Here is an 18,652-nt window from a genome sequence, read left to right as displayed (position 1 = left end):
GATAGTATGTGTGATATCGTTCAGTTTTTTAAATGACATTGTGATCAACTGAACACACATGCATTTTCTTTTTTTTCTTTAAAAAAATGTTATGTTTGTCATACGTTCCATGTAGATTTGCTCTCAATGAGTAAGGTTCTGTATGATGTCATTTAATAATTAGATATGCTTTTTATGCATTTTTAGTGCCTACTTTTTGTTATGTTTCCCATTTTTAACCTGTCCTTCTGCATTTACAGCTGCAAAAACCTGACATCTCAGACCTACCTGTATTATAGCAACATACAGCTGGAAGTTCTCCTGTTTCTTCACCCTCCTCCTCTTCTTCTCGGTGGCTCACCATGACAGAAACAAGGCTCCCTGAGTGCTGAGGATGAAGACACAGAGAAGGTCTGGGTGACCAATTCCAGCATTCATGACTAAGTCTGTACATCCCAGCGCCAACTTCAGCACCGTCCACTGACGCGTGTGGTTAAAGCGGTGAAACAGATTGCCTTTCTGCCTCCTAAACAAACGATGGAGCCTCTGATTGGGTTTTCTCTGGACTGGAGGTGGAAGCAGAGGAAATGACTGTATGAGCCACTTGAGAGAAGAAGCTGATTGGGCTGTTTGTTTCTGCCTCTGATGTAATGTCTTACATTAAAGGATCAGTCCTGTATTTTAATCACAAAACATAAATAAATAAATAAATAAAATCAACTTCTTAGTTTTGTACCTAGCTTTCAGCAATAAAATTATTTCTTTTTGGCAAATCCAGTCATTTTTTAAATAGTAACATCTGAGAATTTATTTTTACTTAAGTGGTTATCTTTAAGGAAGGGCCAACATAAGGAAAGATTATAAGGATTTATCACAGAAAAACTATAAGTAAAAAAAAAAAAAAACCATTCTGTATGTCTTAAGCAATTTAAAGTGGAATTTAAAATCTCCAGGGCATTATCATGGTAGCTTTATACTTTATAAACCACTGACAACTTTTTCTATCAATACATTTCTCCTGATTCATTTTTTGGTCTTGAGGATACTTACTGATGCAAACACTTCAATCTCATGAACAAAGTACTGCAAAACAAACAGACAAAAACAAATCATGTCAACTAAGCTAAAAGATAAATCCAGAAAACAAAGAAAGCAAACACACTAGGAGGGCAGGGGGATAAACTAAACTTAATTTCTCTCATTCCCATTTTTCCCGTTTAATATCTCTTCCTGCTCCTCTGTCCTCGAGATGCATTTAAGGAATCGAGATTTTGGTGAACAGACCTCAATGATTGATTCTGGGTCATGAGCACGAGACCAGAGGAGACAAAAAAAGAGAAACGAGAAAACCCTTAGGGAGGGTGGGAACAAAACATGGGATTAATAATAACACAAAAAACCACATGACGATTTAAGCTTTAAAATGAAACAATATGTGAACTGAATGAGGGTCCAGAATGAAACTAACACATACAAAGAGTTGCAGACAGAGACGAACATAGGAGTCAGTCACATAGAGAAAACCACTGGCAAAACAGGAAGTGTGAATAACAACGAAAACCCAGCAATCAATATTCAAAAACAGACAAAAGAAGAAAGAGAATAATAACAACATAACCAGAAATAATACAAAGATCACGACACTTTGCATTATAAAATGTGCAATATGATCTTGTTATCACACGTATGTACGTAAAAGCTTTGTACAGCAGCTCATAGATAGTAAAATGTCACTAAAGGCTTTTACCGTAAAAATTATGATTAGAAATAATTCGACTGTGGTGGTTAACCACTTTAAAACTGAAGTATTGACTGATATTTATGGTGTACATTTTTAATCCATTAATTTACTGCAGAAAGGTTTCACTTTTACAGCCAGCCCTCTTGATCATATTGGTCAATTAGAGGTCACATGTCCTCTCCCTTCCAATCAGAACTTAATGTGGTGGCTCGCACTGAGGAAAGTGGACATTGCCCCTCTGAGGCTTCACAGTTGTCTGTTTCTTCTCTGAGGTCGTACTTTTTATATCAGGTAAGTTCACATTTAGATCTGTGCGTCATTGTACTTCACGGCACTTTATAACCTCACTTCTCGGTGTTTTCCTGCGTACATCACCAGACACGCCCTCAGTCGCTAGATTTGTTTTGCTCTGAGTCGTTACTATTCTTATGTTTATTTCGTTTTGTAACAGGAATAAGATGGCTTTTCCCGGATACGGCGCTGGCCCCGGTGGATTTCCAGGAATGGTAAGAAACCGTTAAATTGTGATGAAACGGTTTTACAGCCATCAGTCGACCACTGCGGTCAAGTGAGCCCTCACTTACGAAGTCGCAGTCAAGCTAGCCGCCCCGCCAGCCGCACCTAAAATGTTGTTGCACTACTCTTACGCATATTACGGTATAGGTGCCGACTGGCTTAGAAACGCAGTGTTTTCTGTCCTGACACTATTTTACTTCACAATCCACTCCCAGTTTTGGTTAATCTCCACTTTCACCCCTGTGATCCACAGCCAAAATTACTGTACGGATTTTGAGAAAATTGATAGTAAACTTTGCACAATTTACTCTACTGTACTCTATATATTCTCATCTTTGAGCTCAGATTACAGGAAAACTATAAGAGGTGACACAGATATCTCACTGGATTATGACTCTGGGTGACCCCCACTCTGCACCCTGTTATCCACAGCCCAAATTACTGTACGGATTTTTAGAAAATTGATAGTAAACTTTGCACAATTTACTGTACTATACTCTATATATTCTTATCTTTGAGCTCAGATTACAGGAAAACTGTAAGAGGTGACGCAGATATTTCACTGGATTATGAATCTAGGCTGTCGCCACTCTGCACCCTGTCATCCACAGCCAAAATTACTGTACGGTTTTTGAGAAAATTGATAGTAAAATCTTCCCATTTTGCTTTACTGTACTCTACATATTGACATCTTTGAGCTCAGATTACAGGAAAACTGTAAGAGGTGACGCAGATATTTCACTGGATTCTGACTCTAGGCTGTCTCCACTCTGCACCCTGTGATCCACAGAAAAAATTACTGTACGGTTTTTGAGAAAATTGATAGTAAACTTTGCACAATTTACTCTACTGTACTTTTAATATTCTCATCTTTGACCTCAGATTACAGGAAAACTGTAAGAGGTGACGCAGATATTTCACTGGATTATGACTCTGGGTGACCCCCACTCTGCACCCTGTGATCCACAGCCAAAATTACTGTACGGATTTCTGATAAAATTAAATCCTATTCCATTACCAAACAAAATGAGTTCATTGAAGTATTTGCTTAACTACAAGAAATGTCTTTCCACACACAATTTAAATTTTTCAAAATGTCATTCACACACCACCTCAAGTATCAACTTCAGTTTTAGACATTATTTATTCAGTGCTTAATCACAACAATAGTCAACTTAAGGCACTTACATAATAAGTTAAACCTTACAATAATACATACAGAGAAAAACCCAACAATCATATGACCCCCTATGAGCAACAGTGGGAAGGAAAAACTCCCTTTTAACAGGAAGAAACCTCCGGCAGAACCAGGCTCAGGGAGGGGCGGCCATCTGCCTCAACCGGTCAGGGTGAGAAATTACATTTCTCAGATTACTGATTTCTCATATTACTACTACACAGTTTAGATACACTCAACAAAAATATAAACGCAACACCTTTGTTACTGCTCCCATTCCCCATGGGATGGACGTAGAGACCTAAAATTCATTCCAGATACACAATATAACCATCCCTCCCAAACAGTGGTCACAAATCAGTCCAAATGTGTGGTAGTGGGCACATCTGCTATATTGAGATAATCCATCCCACCTCACAGGTGTGCCACATCAGGATGCTGATCTGACATCATGAGTAGTGCACAGGTGTACCTCAGACTGCCCACAACAAAAGGCCACCCTGGAATGTGCAGTTTTGTCTCACAGCAAAATGCCACAGATGCCACAAGCAATGAGGGAGCGTGCAATTGGCATGCTGACAGCAGGAATGTCAACCAGATCTGTCGCCCGTGCATTGAATGTTCATTTCTCAACCATAAGCCGTCTCCACAGGCGTTTCAGAGAATATGGCAGCACATCCAACCGGCCTCACAACCGCAGACCTCGTGTAACCACACCAGCCCAGGACCTCCACATCCAGCAGGTTCACCTCCAAGATCGTCTGAGACCAGCCACCCAGACAGCTGCTGGAACAATTGGTTTGCACAACCAAACAATTTCTGCACAAACTGTCAGAAACCGTCTCAGGGAAGCTCAACTGCATGCCCGTCGTCCTCATCGGGGTCTTGACCTGACTCCAGCTCGTCGCCGTAACAGACTTGTGTGGGCAAATGCTCACATTCGATGGCGTCTGGCACGTTGGAGAGGTGTGCGCTTCACGGATGAATCATGGTTCACATTGTTCAGGGCAGATGGCAGCTGAGAATGTCCCAGTTCTTGCATGGCCAGCATACTCACCGGACATGTCACCCATTGAGCATGTTCGGGATGTGCTTGACCGGCGTATACGACAGCGTGTACCAGTTCCCACGAATATCCAACAACCTCGCACAGCCATTGAAGTGGAGTGGACCAACATTCCAAAGGCCACAATTGACAATCTGATAGACTCCATGCGACGATGTGTTGCACTGCATGAGGCAAATGGTGGTCACACCAGATACTGACCGGTTCTGGGTCCCCAGACCCCCAATAGCGCAAAAAACTGCACATTCCAGGGTGGCCTTTTGTTGTGGGCAGTCTGAGGTACACCTGTGCACTACTCATGATGTCAGATCAGCATCCTGATGTGGCACACCTGTGAGGTGGGATGGATTATCTCAATATGGCAGATGTGCCCACTACCACACATTTGGACTGATTTGTGACCACTGTTTGGGAGGGATGGTTATATTGTGTATCTGGAATGAATTTTAGGTCTCTACGTCCATCCCATGGGGAATGGGAGCAGTAACAAAGGTGTTGCGTTTATATTTTTGTTGAGTGTATCTAAACTGTGTAGTAGTAATATGAGAAATCAGTAATCTGAGAAATGTAATTTCTCACCCTGACCGGTTGAGGCAGATGGCCGCCCCTCCCTGAGCCTGGTTCTGCCGGAGGTTTCTTCCTGTTAAAAGGGAGTTTTTCCTTCCCACTGTTGCTCATAGGGGGTCATATGATTGTTGGGTTTTTCTCTGTATGTATTATTGTAAGGTTTAACTTATTATGTAAGTGCCTTAAGTTGACTATTGTTGTGATTAAGCACTGAATAAATAATGTCTAAAACTGAAGTTGATACTTGAGGTGGTGTGTGAATGACATTTTGAAAAATTTAAATTGTGTGTGGAAAGACATTTCTTGTAGCTAAGCAAATACTTCAATGAACTCATTTTGTTTGGTAATGGAATAGGATTTAATTTTATCAGAAATCCGTACAGTAATTTTGGCTGTGGATCACAGGGTGCAGAGTGGGGGTCACCCAGAGTCATAATCCAGTGAAATATCTGCGTCACCTCTTACAGTTTTCCTGTAATCTGAGGTCAAAGATGAGAATATTAAAAGTACAGTAGAGTAAATTGTGCAAAGTTTACTATCAATTTTCTCAAAAACCGTACAGTAATTTTTTCTGTGGATCACAGGGTGAAGAGTGGCGACAGCCTAGAGTCATAATCCAGTGAGATATCTGCGTCACCTCTTACAGTTTTCCTGTAATCAGAGCTCAAAGATGTCAATATGTGGAGTACAGTAAAGCATAATGGGAAGATTTTGCTATGAATTTTCTCAAAATCCATACAGTAATTTTGGCTGTGGATCACAGGGTGAAGAGTGGCGACAGCCTAGATTCAGAATCCAGTGAAATATCTGCGTCACCTCTTATGGTTTTCCTGTAATCTGAGCTCAAAAATGAGAATATATAGAGTATAGTACAGTAAATTGTGCAAAGTTTACTATCAATTTTCTCAAAATCTGTACAGTAATTTTTGCTGTGGATCACAGGGTGCAGAGTGGGGGTCACCCAGAGTCATAATCCAGTGAAATATCTGCGTCACCGCTTACAGTTTTCCTGTAATCTGAGGTTAAAGACGAGGATATTAAAAGTACAGTAGAGTAAATTGTGCAAAGTTTACTATCAATTTTCTCAAAAACCGTACAGTAATTTTGGCTGTGGATCACAGGGTGAAGAGTGGCGACAGCCTAGAGTCAGAATACAGTGAGATATCTGCGTCACCTCTTACAGTTTCCCTGTAATCTGAGCTCAAAGATGAGAATATATAGAGTACAGTAGAGTAAATTGTGCAAAGTTTACTATCAATTTTCTCAAAATCCGTACAGTAATTTTGGCTGTGGATCACAGGGTGCAGAGTGGGGGTCCCCCAGAGTCAGAATCCAGTGAAATATCTGTGTCACCTCTTACAGTTTTCCTGTAATCAGAGCTCAAAGATGTCAATATGTGGAGTACAGTAAAGCATAATGGGAAGATTTTGCTATGAATTTTCTCAAAATCCGTACAGTAATTTTGGCTGTGGATCACAGGGTGAAGAGTGGCGACAGCCTAGAGTCAGAATCCAGTGAAATATCTGCGTCACCTCTTACAATTTTCCTGTAATCGGAGCTCAAAGATGTTAATATGTGGAGTACAGTAAAGCACAATGGGAAGATTTTGCTATGAATTTTCTCAAAATCCGTACAGTAATTTTGGCTGTGGATCACAGGGTGCAGAGTGGGGGTCACCCAGAGTCATAATCCAGTGAAATATCTGCGTCACCTCTTACAGTTTTCCTGTAATCTGAGGTCAAAGATGAGGACATTAAAAGTATAGTTGAGCAAATTGGGTAAATTTTATTGTTAATTTTCTCTGAATCATACAGTAATTTGGGCTGTGGATCACAGGGGGGAAAGTGGAGATACACTAAAAATGGGAGTGGATTGTGAAGTAAAATAGTGTCAGGACACAAAACACTGCGTTTCTAAGCCGGTCTTCACCCATACCGTAATATACGTAAGAGTAGTGCAACCACATTTTCGGTGCGGCTGGCGGGGCGGCTAGCTTGACTGCGACTTCGTAAGTGAGGGCTCACTTGACCGCAGTAGCCGACCTTCGTCCCGGGATGGGCGTCTTTTCCAACCAGTCCGGAAGTTGGACGGTCTGACAGAAATTCCGCGTTTAGATCCGTTACATACAGGTTTCCATTTGAAATAACATGCAAACATTTTGACAATATATTTGGTTTCAAAGTATCTTAAAGAATTTTTCGGCTTTAAAATGAAACTCGAGCAGTATTTGTGTGTTTTAGATTCGTACTAACTAATGACTGTATAAAGGATGCATTCCGCAATCGAGCAAAAGTGGTGTTTTTACTTAAAAGGTACTCAGAGTATAAGATGATGTAGGCATTTGTGTTGCAAACACACAGCCATCTATTCTCTTCCGCTTATCCTTATGAGGGTCGCGGGGGGCTGGGGCCTATCCCAGGTACCAAAGGCGAGAGGCGGGCTACTACCCGGACAGGTCGGCAGCCTGATGCAGGGCATTCGCACTCACATTCACACCTATTAGCAAATTTATATTAACCATTTGACTTAACCCCACTAACTGGATGTCTTTGGGTTGTGGGGAGGAAGTCGGAAAGAAACCATGCAAACACGGAGAGAACATGTAAACCCCACACAGAAAGCCCCTCACCAGGTGGTGGAGTCAAACTCAGGATCTTCTTGTTGTGAGGGAACAATTTTAATCACACAAATACCCATGATTCTTATATTATCACATTTTACTTTAAGTAGCATCAAGTAGGATTTAATAAGCTCATAGTGGATCATATTTCTAACCTAATTGTTTCTAAAATCCTAACCATAGCACATCTGAAGCTGCCACACCTCATCAGAGCAGATAGCAGTTTGTTCACAGTGTAGTCTAAAGCAGTTAGATTTATGCTAATAATTATACTAATTATATAACAAATTTGGACTTCAAACATTTGACAGTCTCTTGTAATGATTGTATCCAGATGTGTTGTGCAGCTTTTATTTATCTATATATCTGTTATTTAGATTACAGTGTCCATTAATGACAGAAATAATGGTGTTGGAGAAGGATGGCACATCTTCTTCAATGAGGCCTCAGAAAGCAGCCACGCAAATTAGAAAATACACTGAATCATTTCAAGCCTTTTAAGTGGCAAACAGGATTGTGAAATGATCAGCTAGATGGGTTTTGGTTTATAAATCCTGTGGTTACATTTTAGTTTCTCTCAGGAGACCTGATAGAAAGTTTTTCACCCAGTCATGATTGATTTTGCCTGCTGATTTAAAATGACTGAAACTGGAGGTTGGTAACCTACATAACCTAACTATTGTTAGTGTGTGTCACTTTTACAGCTGAAGTAATTAGATGATTGAACTGTTGGTTGACAGACACACATTCATAATGCGCTTTTATCTAACACAGTCACACTACAATGGATTGAGGGCATTTCGGGGTATTACCCCAAGATTTTTCAACACATGGACTAGAGGAGCCAGGAACAATCCTACAACCTTCCGATCATTAGACCATCTACTTCACCTGAGCCACACCTGCCTTTATGCTAAAATTCCTTTGCTAAAAACATTTTAGTCCATTGTTAGGCAACATGATGATGTCATACTAATTGATAAAGCCCTTTATATATAACCTAAATGCTAAAGGCTAAAAAGTGTCATATTTGGTTCCGTAACTAATAACTTAAAATAAATAAGTGTTTAGGAGGAGTTGGGTGGTAAAAAAGCCCCCATGAACAGACAGATAATGTCTATTATATGTGTATTATTATACACGAGTATAGTATACTATTATTAGTATATTATATTGATATCCTTCAAGATCCTGTTGTTTTTGTGAAATATCTAAATCATCTATTTTCATTTAAAGGTTTTCATTTAAAAGCATTTAAGAAATTCAAAAATAATATGTTTATTTATATTGAGATTTTTTTATAATAAAGTTTGTATAAAGTATAGTTTGTTATTTTCATAGCAGGACATTGAGTTCTATGGAACTCAAGTATATCTACAAATACAGAATAATATGAAGAATCAGCTAAATCTCGCTGATTTTGATTTCTTTCGTTCTAACTTTCAGCAACAAGATCCTCTCTATGGTTATTTTTCAGCTGTTGCTGGTCAGGTAAGAGACAAAAGTCAAAGTCTCAAATCACTTCACTGATTTTGGACCTGATGAACTGTTGATGTAATGACCATTCATGCTTCTTTAAACCTTTGTAAAGTAGCTGATAGTTACTTAACCGTGTTGTGTATCCCACTTTGCCGTGTTTTCATAAACCCCGACAGGATGGACAGATCTCAGCAGATGAGCTGCAGCGCTGCCTCACGCAATCTGGCATCTCTGGCTCATACCAACGTAAGAGCAAAGGCTGTTTAGAATTTAAAAAGCACCTCAAACACAATACTGATTTTGGTCATTTCATTTTATATCTAAATTATATCTGTACCTCTTGTTAAATAGTACTGTGGTGTGACTTTTGGTCATAGTTATAAAAACCTTTGCTCTAAAAATCATTTAGCATTAAGGGGAACTCTCTTGTTGGCAAGCAGCAGTTTAAGTGCTAACCAGTTTCACTGGTATTGTATTCAGTGCCTCGAGACCTCGAGAACTGTTTTGCACTGTTAATGAATTCAATGAGATAGCTTAAAAACACCGAACAGCCCATAATAGTTCTGCTTTTGAAGTCTTTTTGTATGTGACAGTTGATGCAGACAGGAAACATGGGGGGACAGGTGTTGGGTTAAGAGAACGTGGTTTGTTGTAGTTAGTCAACGTTCGTTCACATTTCTTTCTGCGTGACTTCACAACTGTGGTTACATATGAGAGCAGTTAGTGTTTGTTTTTGTTCAATCTTTAAACCACCTTGTATACAGATTAAAATCAGTGTTTGTATCGGTCTGTCATACCTGTTAATAACAGTGATCTCCTTATTACACAGTTAATGTTATTTGTATATTTGCCCAGATGAATCCAAACATAGTTATCAGTTGTATCTTTATGAGCTTTGTTTCTTTCCACAGCCTTTAGCCTTGAGACATGCAGACTGATGATCAATATGTTGGACGTATCCTTCAGCTAATCATCCAAAAGACATGTTTAGTGGATTAACTGATATGATGACAGTTGCTAATGGAAAAACACTATGTGACACAGTGCGCTATAGGAAGGAAAGGAAACCATAACTTGGGTGATGTATTAAGGGTCCTTGACTGACTCTGCTATCTCAGAGGGATCTGTCCTGCACTATGGGCTTTAATGAGTTCAAGGACCTGTGGCAGGCTCTGAATGGCTGGAGGGGGACCTTCGCATCCTTTGACCGGGACCAGAGTGGGACAATAGAGGGCCATGAGTTGCAGCAGGCCATCAACTCCATGGGTAAGAGAAAATTAAAATTAAGTTATGACTTTGACAACAGTCAGGTGTCCACTGGAGCATTGCAGCATGTTTTGCTTGCTTGAGTTATTCCCACTTTTCTTACCAATCCCAAAGAGGTGCTGTATATGTACAAGTCAGTTTAGCTGTGATGAGGGATAGAATCCAGCATCCTTGTTCGATGTAAAAATACATGTCAAAGTTTTTCTAAACCTTATACATCAAATAGAAAGGATGTTATCTAAAGTTAAAATATTTTAGTGCAAAATTCTCCAAAAGTTCATACTGACCCTTCTCTGGACAGTAGAGACTGCCTAGAAGGTCTCTAAGGGAAAAGGACTTTGAACTTTGTCCCGCATATTTCTGTATATATGGACTATACATGCACAGACTGCCTTGGGTTTTAGAGTGGCAATAAAGTAGATGTTAGCCAAGTGCTATGACCATTAGATAATGTATGTGTGTTCATTCAGGTTACAGTCTGAGCCCTCAGGCTATGAACTGCATCATGAAGCGCTACAGTCTGAACGGCAGAATCCCCTTTGATGAGTTTGTGAGCTGCGCTGTGAGGCTCCGCGCCCTCACCGGTGAGTCGGTCAAGAAATGCATTAAACTGGACATAGCAGTAAATATTCTTGACAGAGGACCTTTCTTAGGCTCCTTGAATATTGCTTGATCCTTTTTTTTTTAACGTGTATTTAAGTTGTAAACAGGATTAAGAGGACAACATAAAATTATGTTCTTTCATGAGGTTTTTATAGATAGTCATACAGCTTTGTTAAAACAATAAAAGAAAAGAATACCCACAATGACAGAAAAGCAAAAGAAATAAATTGTGTAATAAAACTCATGTGGCTTTTTTTTAATGTGTCTTTGTTTTTCAGATCAATTTCGAAGGAGGGACACAACCCAAACTGGCAACGCCTCATTTCAGTATGACGATGTAAGTTTTTTACAGCTGACGTGTTTCTTCTTTGTCTGAAGAGTTTGTTTTAATGCCGTGTTTTCTTGTGTCAAAATAAACACAGTTTATAATTTTGTCACCAAATGCTGGAGGGTATTTAATTTGAAATTTGTGTAGAGTTTGTATTAACAGATGTGATGCTGTTAGTTTGAAAGGCAGACAAAAAACAAGCCCTCTTACAAAAACAGAGCTCCTGGGTTGGAAACAAGACTCATGAACTGTTGTACCCAATTATACAAAGAGAATTAGAAATGAAGACTCCGAGACTCGAGACTAATTTCAGATAAAGGCTTTGGTCACTGTTTAAGGAATAAGATGTTCATTATATAGTAAATATGTTCATTAAACCTAAATATGCTTTTTTTTTTTAACCATAATACAGCTTTTATTCAGACAGATTACTTAAAAACACTTGAAATAATTACAAAAATCTGATAACTATTTTTTTCAAACAATGTAAAACTGTGTTTTGATGACATCACAGAACTTTAGTTTGCCAGCCGAAACACTCGAGTTGGAAGTTGCATTAAAGTTGAACAAGTGAGACTAAAGTATGTTGGAAATGAACACTGCCACCCTGTGCTTGGAAATAATATTCCATGTGAATTCCCTCTTGCCACAATCCTGACTGTACTGTTGTTGACACTTGTTATACACTCAGCCTTTCCTTCTTGAATGGAAATTATTAATAACTTCTTGCTGTGTTGTTTTAGCAACATATCAGCTATTTCTTCACTACAGATGGGTTTAGCTCCTAGTTTGGTTCGAGGGGCTGGGCTGGACGTGGGACCTCAGTACCGTGTGTCGATCCCACAGAACTGTTCTGCATAATCTGGTTCCAAAACAGGATGTCAGTGCCTGTTTCTGAGATGTCTTGGCATCCTTTCTACAGATTTGTGATGCTGATTGTCTTTATATTTAGTATGTTTTAGAAATATATAGACATCTTGGCACATTTTAAGGTTATAAAGAAAACCTGTAAGCAACAGTGTTTTATTTGCTACAGAAAAAAAAATCTCCTAAAGACTACAAAGACTACGGGGTAGCTGTAGCTCAGGTGGTAGAGCAGGTCATCTACTGATCGGAGGGTTGGTGGTTCGTTTCCTGGCTTCCCCTAGTCTGCATGCCAAATATCCTTGGGCAAGATACTAACACCAAATATGAATTGATTGATTTCTTGTTTCTTACAGTGGCAGCAGGAAGCTGCAAACATGCCTTAACCAAACAGAAACAGTTGCCTGAAAAACTGAAACAATTGGATACATTATTAAAGTTATTACACATCCTAATAAAAATGTGATGTAGTAAAGAAAAGAATTGCTGGAGAACTGTGTAAGAGTTGTAGAGTAACATATTATCTTTGTCTCCGTAGTTTATCCAGGTCACCATGAGCATTTGAAGAGGACAGCACGAAACAGAGGGACACCCACCACCTTTTAAAATCTTATATTAATGGCATTTCTTCATATGTATTTTTACACACATTATTGTACAAAATGTCACTGAAACATTCCATTTTACCAAAAACCTTTTGTAAAGTAATGCATAGTGTTAAACTTAAGAACAAGTAACCTCGGTGTGTGCTAGTGTCATTTGAGTGCCTGTATACTGGAGCTTATTAGTGTCACTCTTACATATGCATGGGCTCTTACCACTAGTAACGATGTAAACCCGCAGGCTGGTCAGTGGCATGTGAACTTTAATGGAATTAATAAAGAAATATATGAATTTACTTATACTTTGCTTCTATTTACTTCTGTTACCTTTGGTTTAAGTTTCTGTCCTTTTAAAGCTATCTTTTCTGTCCTTTAAATGCATGCAAGACATGCAATTAAAGGACAAAAAGGTGCTTATAAATTCAGTGAAGCGTCAGGTTAATTACACTGTTTGTTATATTATTAGCTTGTGAGTTATTTTATTGGGATTTATTTCATTTGAACATTTAACATTTATATGTAAACTAGTTTTAGTGACTGTAAATATGTATCTAGAAAAACAAATGATTGCAACATGTCTGCTTAAACTTATGCACAAAACCACAAAGTATAGGCTATTTAACCCCCCCTTAAATAACATTTTAGCTTTTAGTCTACAGTAGTGAACTATATGGCATTGGGGGAAAGAGCAAAGGACCACATAGTAAGTAACAGTCTGTGTTGGGTCCACGTTTATGAGACAAATAAGAACTGCATGGAAGCGCTTCAATTTGACACAATCAAAACAGAATCTTGCTCATTGTTTTATTTCCAATGAAGACTTCATGTAATCTTCAGGAGTTTATATTTTCCACAGTTTTCCTCAGCTTTCATGACTTCGATGTGTTTAATTATGTCAGCTTGACGTGATGGTGTCAACTTGTTATCCAGATCATTTTCGTTTTTTATGTTCTTCCTCATTTGTGAGAGAATCGAAAGCACAGTATTTACCGTCAATGGGCTTATCTGTAATGATTAGAAGAAACCGTTAGAAATACGTTATAATAATTTGACAGCAAGCCTGTTACCATGTCTTATTTGTTTCATTAGCTTTTTTGTTTTTCTTCATATTTCCATTTGTACCATAAATGTAACTGCTATTTCTGTATTTCTACACCAGGGGTGTCCAAACTTTTTGCAAAGAGGGCCAGATTGGGAAGGTGAGATGTGTGGGGGCCAACCATTCAGCCTGAAATATTTTGAACCATTAACATTAAATGCAAATGAAAGATTTTACAATATTTTTTTTCCTTTTTTCAAACACAAATTTTTATTATGATCGATTTATTATTAAACGTTTTCACCAAAATCATGTATTTGAAGAACACATAAAATGAAGAAAAAATAAACATCTGAATTCAAAACACGTGAACAGGAAAATAACATTAAGAGTCAACTTATTCAAAAGTACAAAACATTATGGCCCATATAAATCCGTACATCACTCGTTTATTAGTTTTTTAATTGACCATCAAAAGTCCTCAAAAAACTACAATATGTTATTTTATTTTGAGTCAGATATCAAAAACAAAAATGGATGTGTTTTCAATTTTAAACCAACAACCAGGATAAACAACGAGTATTCCGACTGCGATGCTCGGTGTCATCAGGGTCCACGGACAAAGGAGAGGAAAAAAACATGATCTCCTAACAGCTGCAAAATCCTGAAAGCGGTGTTGAAACTCCTCAGTCAGAGAAGAGATGTCTGCTACATACCTCCTCATTTGTGTACTGATATTGGTTTGTGGAAAACTGGTCATTATTTCCTGCAGTGATGGGAAATGTGTGGTATTGGGCTGCGTTTGTGAGAGGTGTCTTTGGAAAAGTAGCAGTTTGATGTGTGAATACAGTTGGCTTACCACAGCATTTAGCCCCTGAAGGCTCGTGTTCAGCGCGTTATGTCAACTAAAAATCCAAAATCAGCCAGCCAAACATGATCAGGTAGTTGGTTGGTTGTAATTCGTATTAGTTAATAATTTAGAATATGATGACATGCATTCACAAAGAATTTTTACAATATCTTAACATTTATGTGTTTCAGTATCAACTGATTACTGTACTTCTCATATAGTTTCAGCTCAAATAATACATATACATATGTGGTGAAATATGTCCTTGTCTTCTCCTTGGCCAAATAAATTCTTTGTACCCACATAAACAGCAAAGTGTTTGTAAGCTTTTTTTCACTCTGGAACATCCCTTTGGAAATGAAATATCTCCAAATGTGTACTGAAAATAGTCAGATACTGACTGCATAACAAGAAAAATAGCAATATTTTCTCTACAAATAATAAAAGATTTGAATGAATGTTTTAATAATAATACATTTTTTATACATCCAGTAAAATACAATAACAACAGCACTGCAACAATAGTGTGGGTTAGGTTTACATTTATTTGTTGTTATTCCAGTAAAGTAAACTGAAAGATTAGGGGTCAGGATGTACCACAAAGCTTTTGTGGAACATCGCTGATAAAATGGCAGGTGTCCAGATCTGGTACTTTCTTCATACTTACAAAATCAAGTACCAAACTATTCAGTTGGCTAAAGACAAAGGAGGGTTGGGGTTCCCATGTTTGAAAGACTATTATATTTCTGCTCAATTGAGGACATTAGTGTGTTGGTGTAATGTAGATTATCAAGCGAGATGGAAAGAACTAGAAACAGTGACCTTAAAAGATTCTCCAATTCAGGCAATTCTAGGGGATGTGACACTTATTAAAAAACAAATTCATCAAGGAAACCAATGGATTAACCTACCTTTAAAACTCTGGTTACAATTTCTTAATAAGAATGATTGGATTGAAGAGGTTAGGATTTTAAGATGGTGCGCTTTTGACAGTGATTTTTTACCTAATGAATTAGACGTAAGATATAAAAAATGGTCTGGACAAGGTTTAACGGCATATTGTATGTTTTACGATAAGGGAATTCTTAGGGACTTCCAATCAATAAAAGATCAATACCAGTTAAGTAAAACGGACTTTTTTAGGTTCTTACAAATTAGGCATCATCTATATAATTTTATACCTAAGAGAACAGATCTTTTTTCTTTACCTGTTCTGAGTATATTTGTCAAGGCTTATCAGGCTGACACAGGCCTTAAGGTGATTTCAAGATTGTACAAGGGTATACAAGAGGTTAAGAAGTGGAATACTACCTACATCAAAAAAAAATGGGAAAATGAAACAAATATAGCAATATCAGATAACATTTGGTATGAGCAGTGCGCTTTTCAGTGGAGAATTTCTAGTTCTAATACATGGAGATGTTACGGTTGGAAGAGTATCTGTAGGTTTTTTTATTACCCCTGCACAAAGTAAACATTATTTTAATCACTCTAATTGCTGGAGAAATTGTGGGGCCCAAGGAGTAAAACATTTTCATCTGTTCTGGTCTTGCCCAAGGATCAACATTTTTTGGGTATTGATCCACTCTGAGTTGCAGATTATTTTTGGTATGCAGCTTCCCTTTAATTGGGACGAACCTTTGTTTGGATATTTATACTCAGTAAATGTAGATAAAATGTCTAAGCAGTTGTATGGTATCCTGAGTTTGGCTGCCCGTAAAATTATTACCAAGAAATGGCTTAGTGCGAAAATTCCATCACTGGGTGATTGGCATGAGACTGTACATGGGATGTTTAAAATGGAAAGAATTACCTTCATTAAAAGACTCCAGTTTGATATATTTAGTGAAATTTGGGGTAAATGGAAACACTACATCCGGTTAAGGAGACCCGATCTTGTTTGAATCTCTGTAACTATATATGCCACATTTCTGAATCGTTATGTGTTTATATGTATATGTTAGTATGTATGAGACTACAAGTGAACACATATGTAAGTAGGTATGTGTATGTATGCTTAAGAATATGGGTGTGTGAGTGAATATGTGTGTGCGAGTACATACACACTAGAGGGTACACCCGTCTGTCTTTCTTATTTTTATTTTTATTTTTTTTATTTACGTCTGTTCTTGATTATATGTTTATTTTGGATTATTTGTGTTTATATAGGTTGTTTAATAAAAAGAGAATAACATACTTACAAAATCATAGTATGAAGACTTCTCAAATGTAAACAGTAACTTCTAAAAGTATTTAGACATTTGCATTGTTATCCAAGGTCAGGTGTCATCATTATCCCTACTGCCAAACGCACCTCAACAGATGATGCTACTCTTAATTTTTAAAATCGTGGATTTACAACATCCTTAAGGGACACTGAATGCACACTGAAGGGAATTGTTTTGAATGAAATCTAAACACAGTGAAGTTTATAAAAGTAAAACTGTGAATACTTTCTACTCATGCAGCTTGCAAAAGTATTACTTTTTTTTGTTCCATCAGAAGTTTTCTGTCAGTCTTTAAAAAAAAGCATTTTACATGTTACACTGGCAGTCTTACACAAATAAATATGGTTTCTATGTGACATATAATTCAGATTATACAAAACAGAAATAAAAAAAGTAAGAAGTAACATCACCGTTAATCTCTACTACTGTGACCACCAGAAGGTGAAATGTCAAAGCAACCAGGATACAATTCCTCATTTTTGTAACATTAAAGAATTAAGAATAAAGAATAAGCAGAGGGGGTCACATACGTTTCCAGAAGCTTCAAAATAATCCCATATAAGGCAAACACTTGACTGGTTATACAGTATCTTTTTCAAGCAGTACGTGACTTCTTCAGCATATTCTGTTCTTGCAGAACATGTCTTTGTGGTGAGATGACAGGAACTGGCAAATGCGGTCGCGATTTCAGTTTCACTTTCTTGCAGAACTCTGTAAGTTTAAAAGGTTACAACATGAAACAATCTGGCAGGTTCAATAGGTCGTGTGTTAACAGTTTATAAGCACTTGTTTTAAGTTTTTATTCTTTACACATAAATCGTTCTCATTAATGACAATTACTATCTCCAAAACTGTCAGCTGTATCATAATCTGCCCACACATATGTGTGTGTGTGTGTGTATATATATATATATATATATATATATATATATATATATATATATATATATATATATATATATATATATATATATATATATATATATATATATATACTTTTACACCCAGCACGCCCCTGCGGGCGGTTTATCCTTCAAGCTCGGGTCCTCTACCAGAGGCCTGGGAGCTTGAGGGTCCTGCGCAGTATCTTAGCTGTTCCCAGGACTGCGCTCTTCTGGACAGAGATCTCCGATGTTGTTCCCGGGATCTGCTGGAGCCACTCGCCTAGCTTGGGAGTCACCGCACCTAGTGCTCCGATTACCACGGGGACCACCGTTACCTTCACCCTCCACATCCTCTCGAGCTCTTCTCTGAGCCCTTGGTATTTCTCCAGCTTCTCGTGTTCCTTCTTCCTGATATTGCTGTCATTCGGAACCGCTACATCAATCACTACGGCCGTCTTCTTCTGTTTGTCTACCACCACTATGTCCGGTTGGTTAGCCACCACCATTTTGTCTGTCTGTATCTGGAAGTCCCACAGGATCTTAGCTCGGTCATTCTCCACCACCCTTGGGGGCATCTCCCATTTTGACCTCGGGACTTCCAGGTTATACTCGGCACAGATGTTCCTGTACACTATGCCGGCCACTTGGTTATGGCGTTCCATGTATGCCTTGCCTGCTAGCATCTTGCACCCTGCTGTTATGTGCTGGATTGTCTCTGGGGCATCTTTACACAGCCTACACCTGAGGTCTTGCCTGGTGTGATAGACCCCAGCCTCTATGGATCTTGTGCTCAGAACTTGTTCTTGTGCTGCCATGATTAGTGCCTCTGTGCTGTCTTTCAGT

At 38.3% G+C, this 18,652-nt stretch overlaps 1 protein-coding gene across 1 annotated transcript; it reads left to right on the top strand.

Annotated features, from left to right (window-relative positions):
• The first annotated feature begins 1,927 nt into the window (after window positions 1–1,927).
• On the top strand, window positions 1,928–13,057 carry sri (sorcin). Its single transcript, XM_085365316.1, has 9 exons — window positions 1,928–2,011; window positions 2,172–2,226; window positions 9,113–9,157; window positions 9,322–9,391; window positions 10,057–10,100; window positions 10,264–10,411; window positions 10,882–10,995; window positions 11,293–11,351; window positions 12,745–13,057. Exons 2-9 carry the CDS (start codon window positions 2,179–2,181, stop codon window positions 12,769–12,771), a joined length of 555 nt encoding a protein of 184 aa, XP_085221442.1. The 5' UTR covers window positions 1,928–2,011; window positions 2,172–2,178; the 3' UTR covers window positions 12,772–13,057.
• The last annotated feature ends 5,595 nt before the right edge of the window (window positions 13,058–18,652 follow it).

This window comes from Diplotaxodon limnothrissa, linkage group LG11 (genome assembly GCF_057381915.1).
Source record: "Diplotaxodon limnothrissa isolate DT_005_m linkage group LG11, D_limnothrissa_male_GT1.1, whole genome shotgun sequence".
Classification (NCBI taxonomy): Eukaryota; Metazoa; Chordata; class Actinopteri; order Cichliformes; family Cichlidae; genus Diplotaxodon; species Diplotaxodon limnothrissa.
This window is presented reverse-complemented; position numbering and strand designations above follow the sequence as displayed.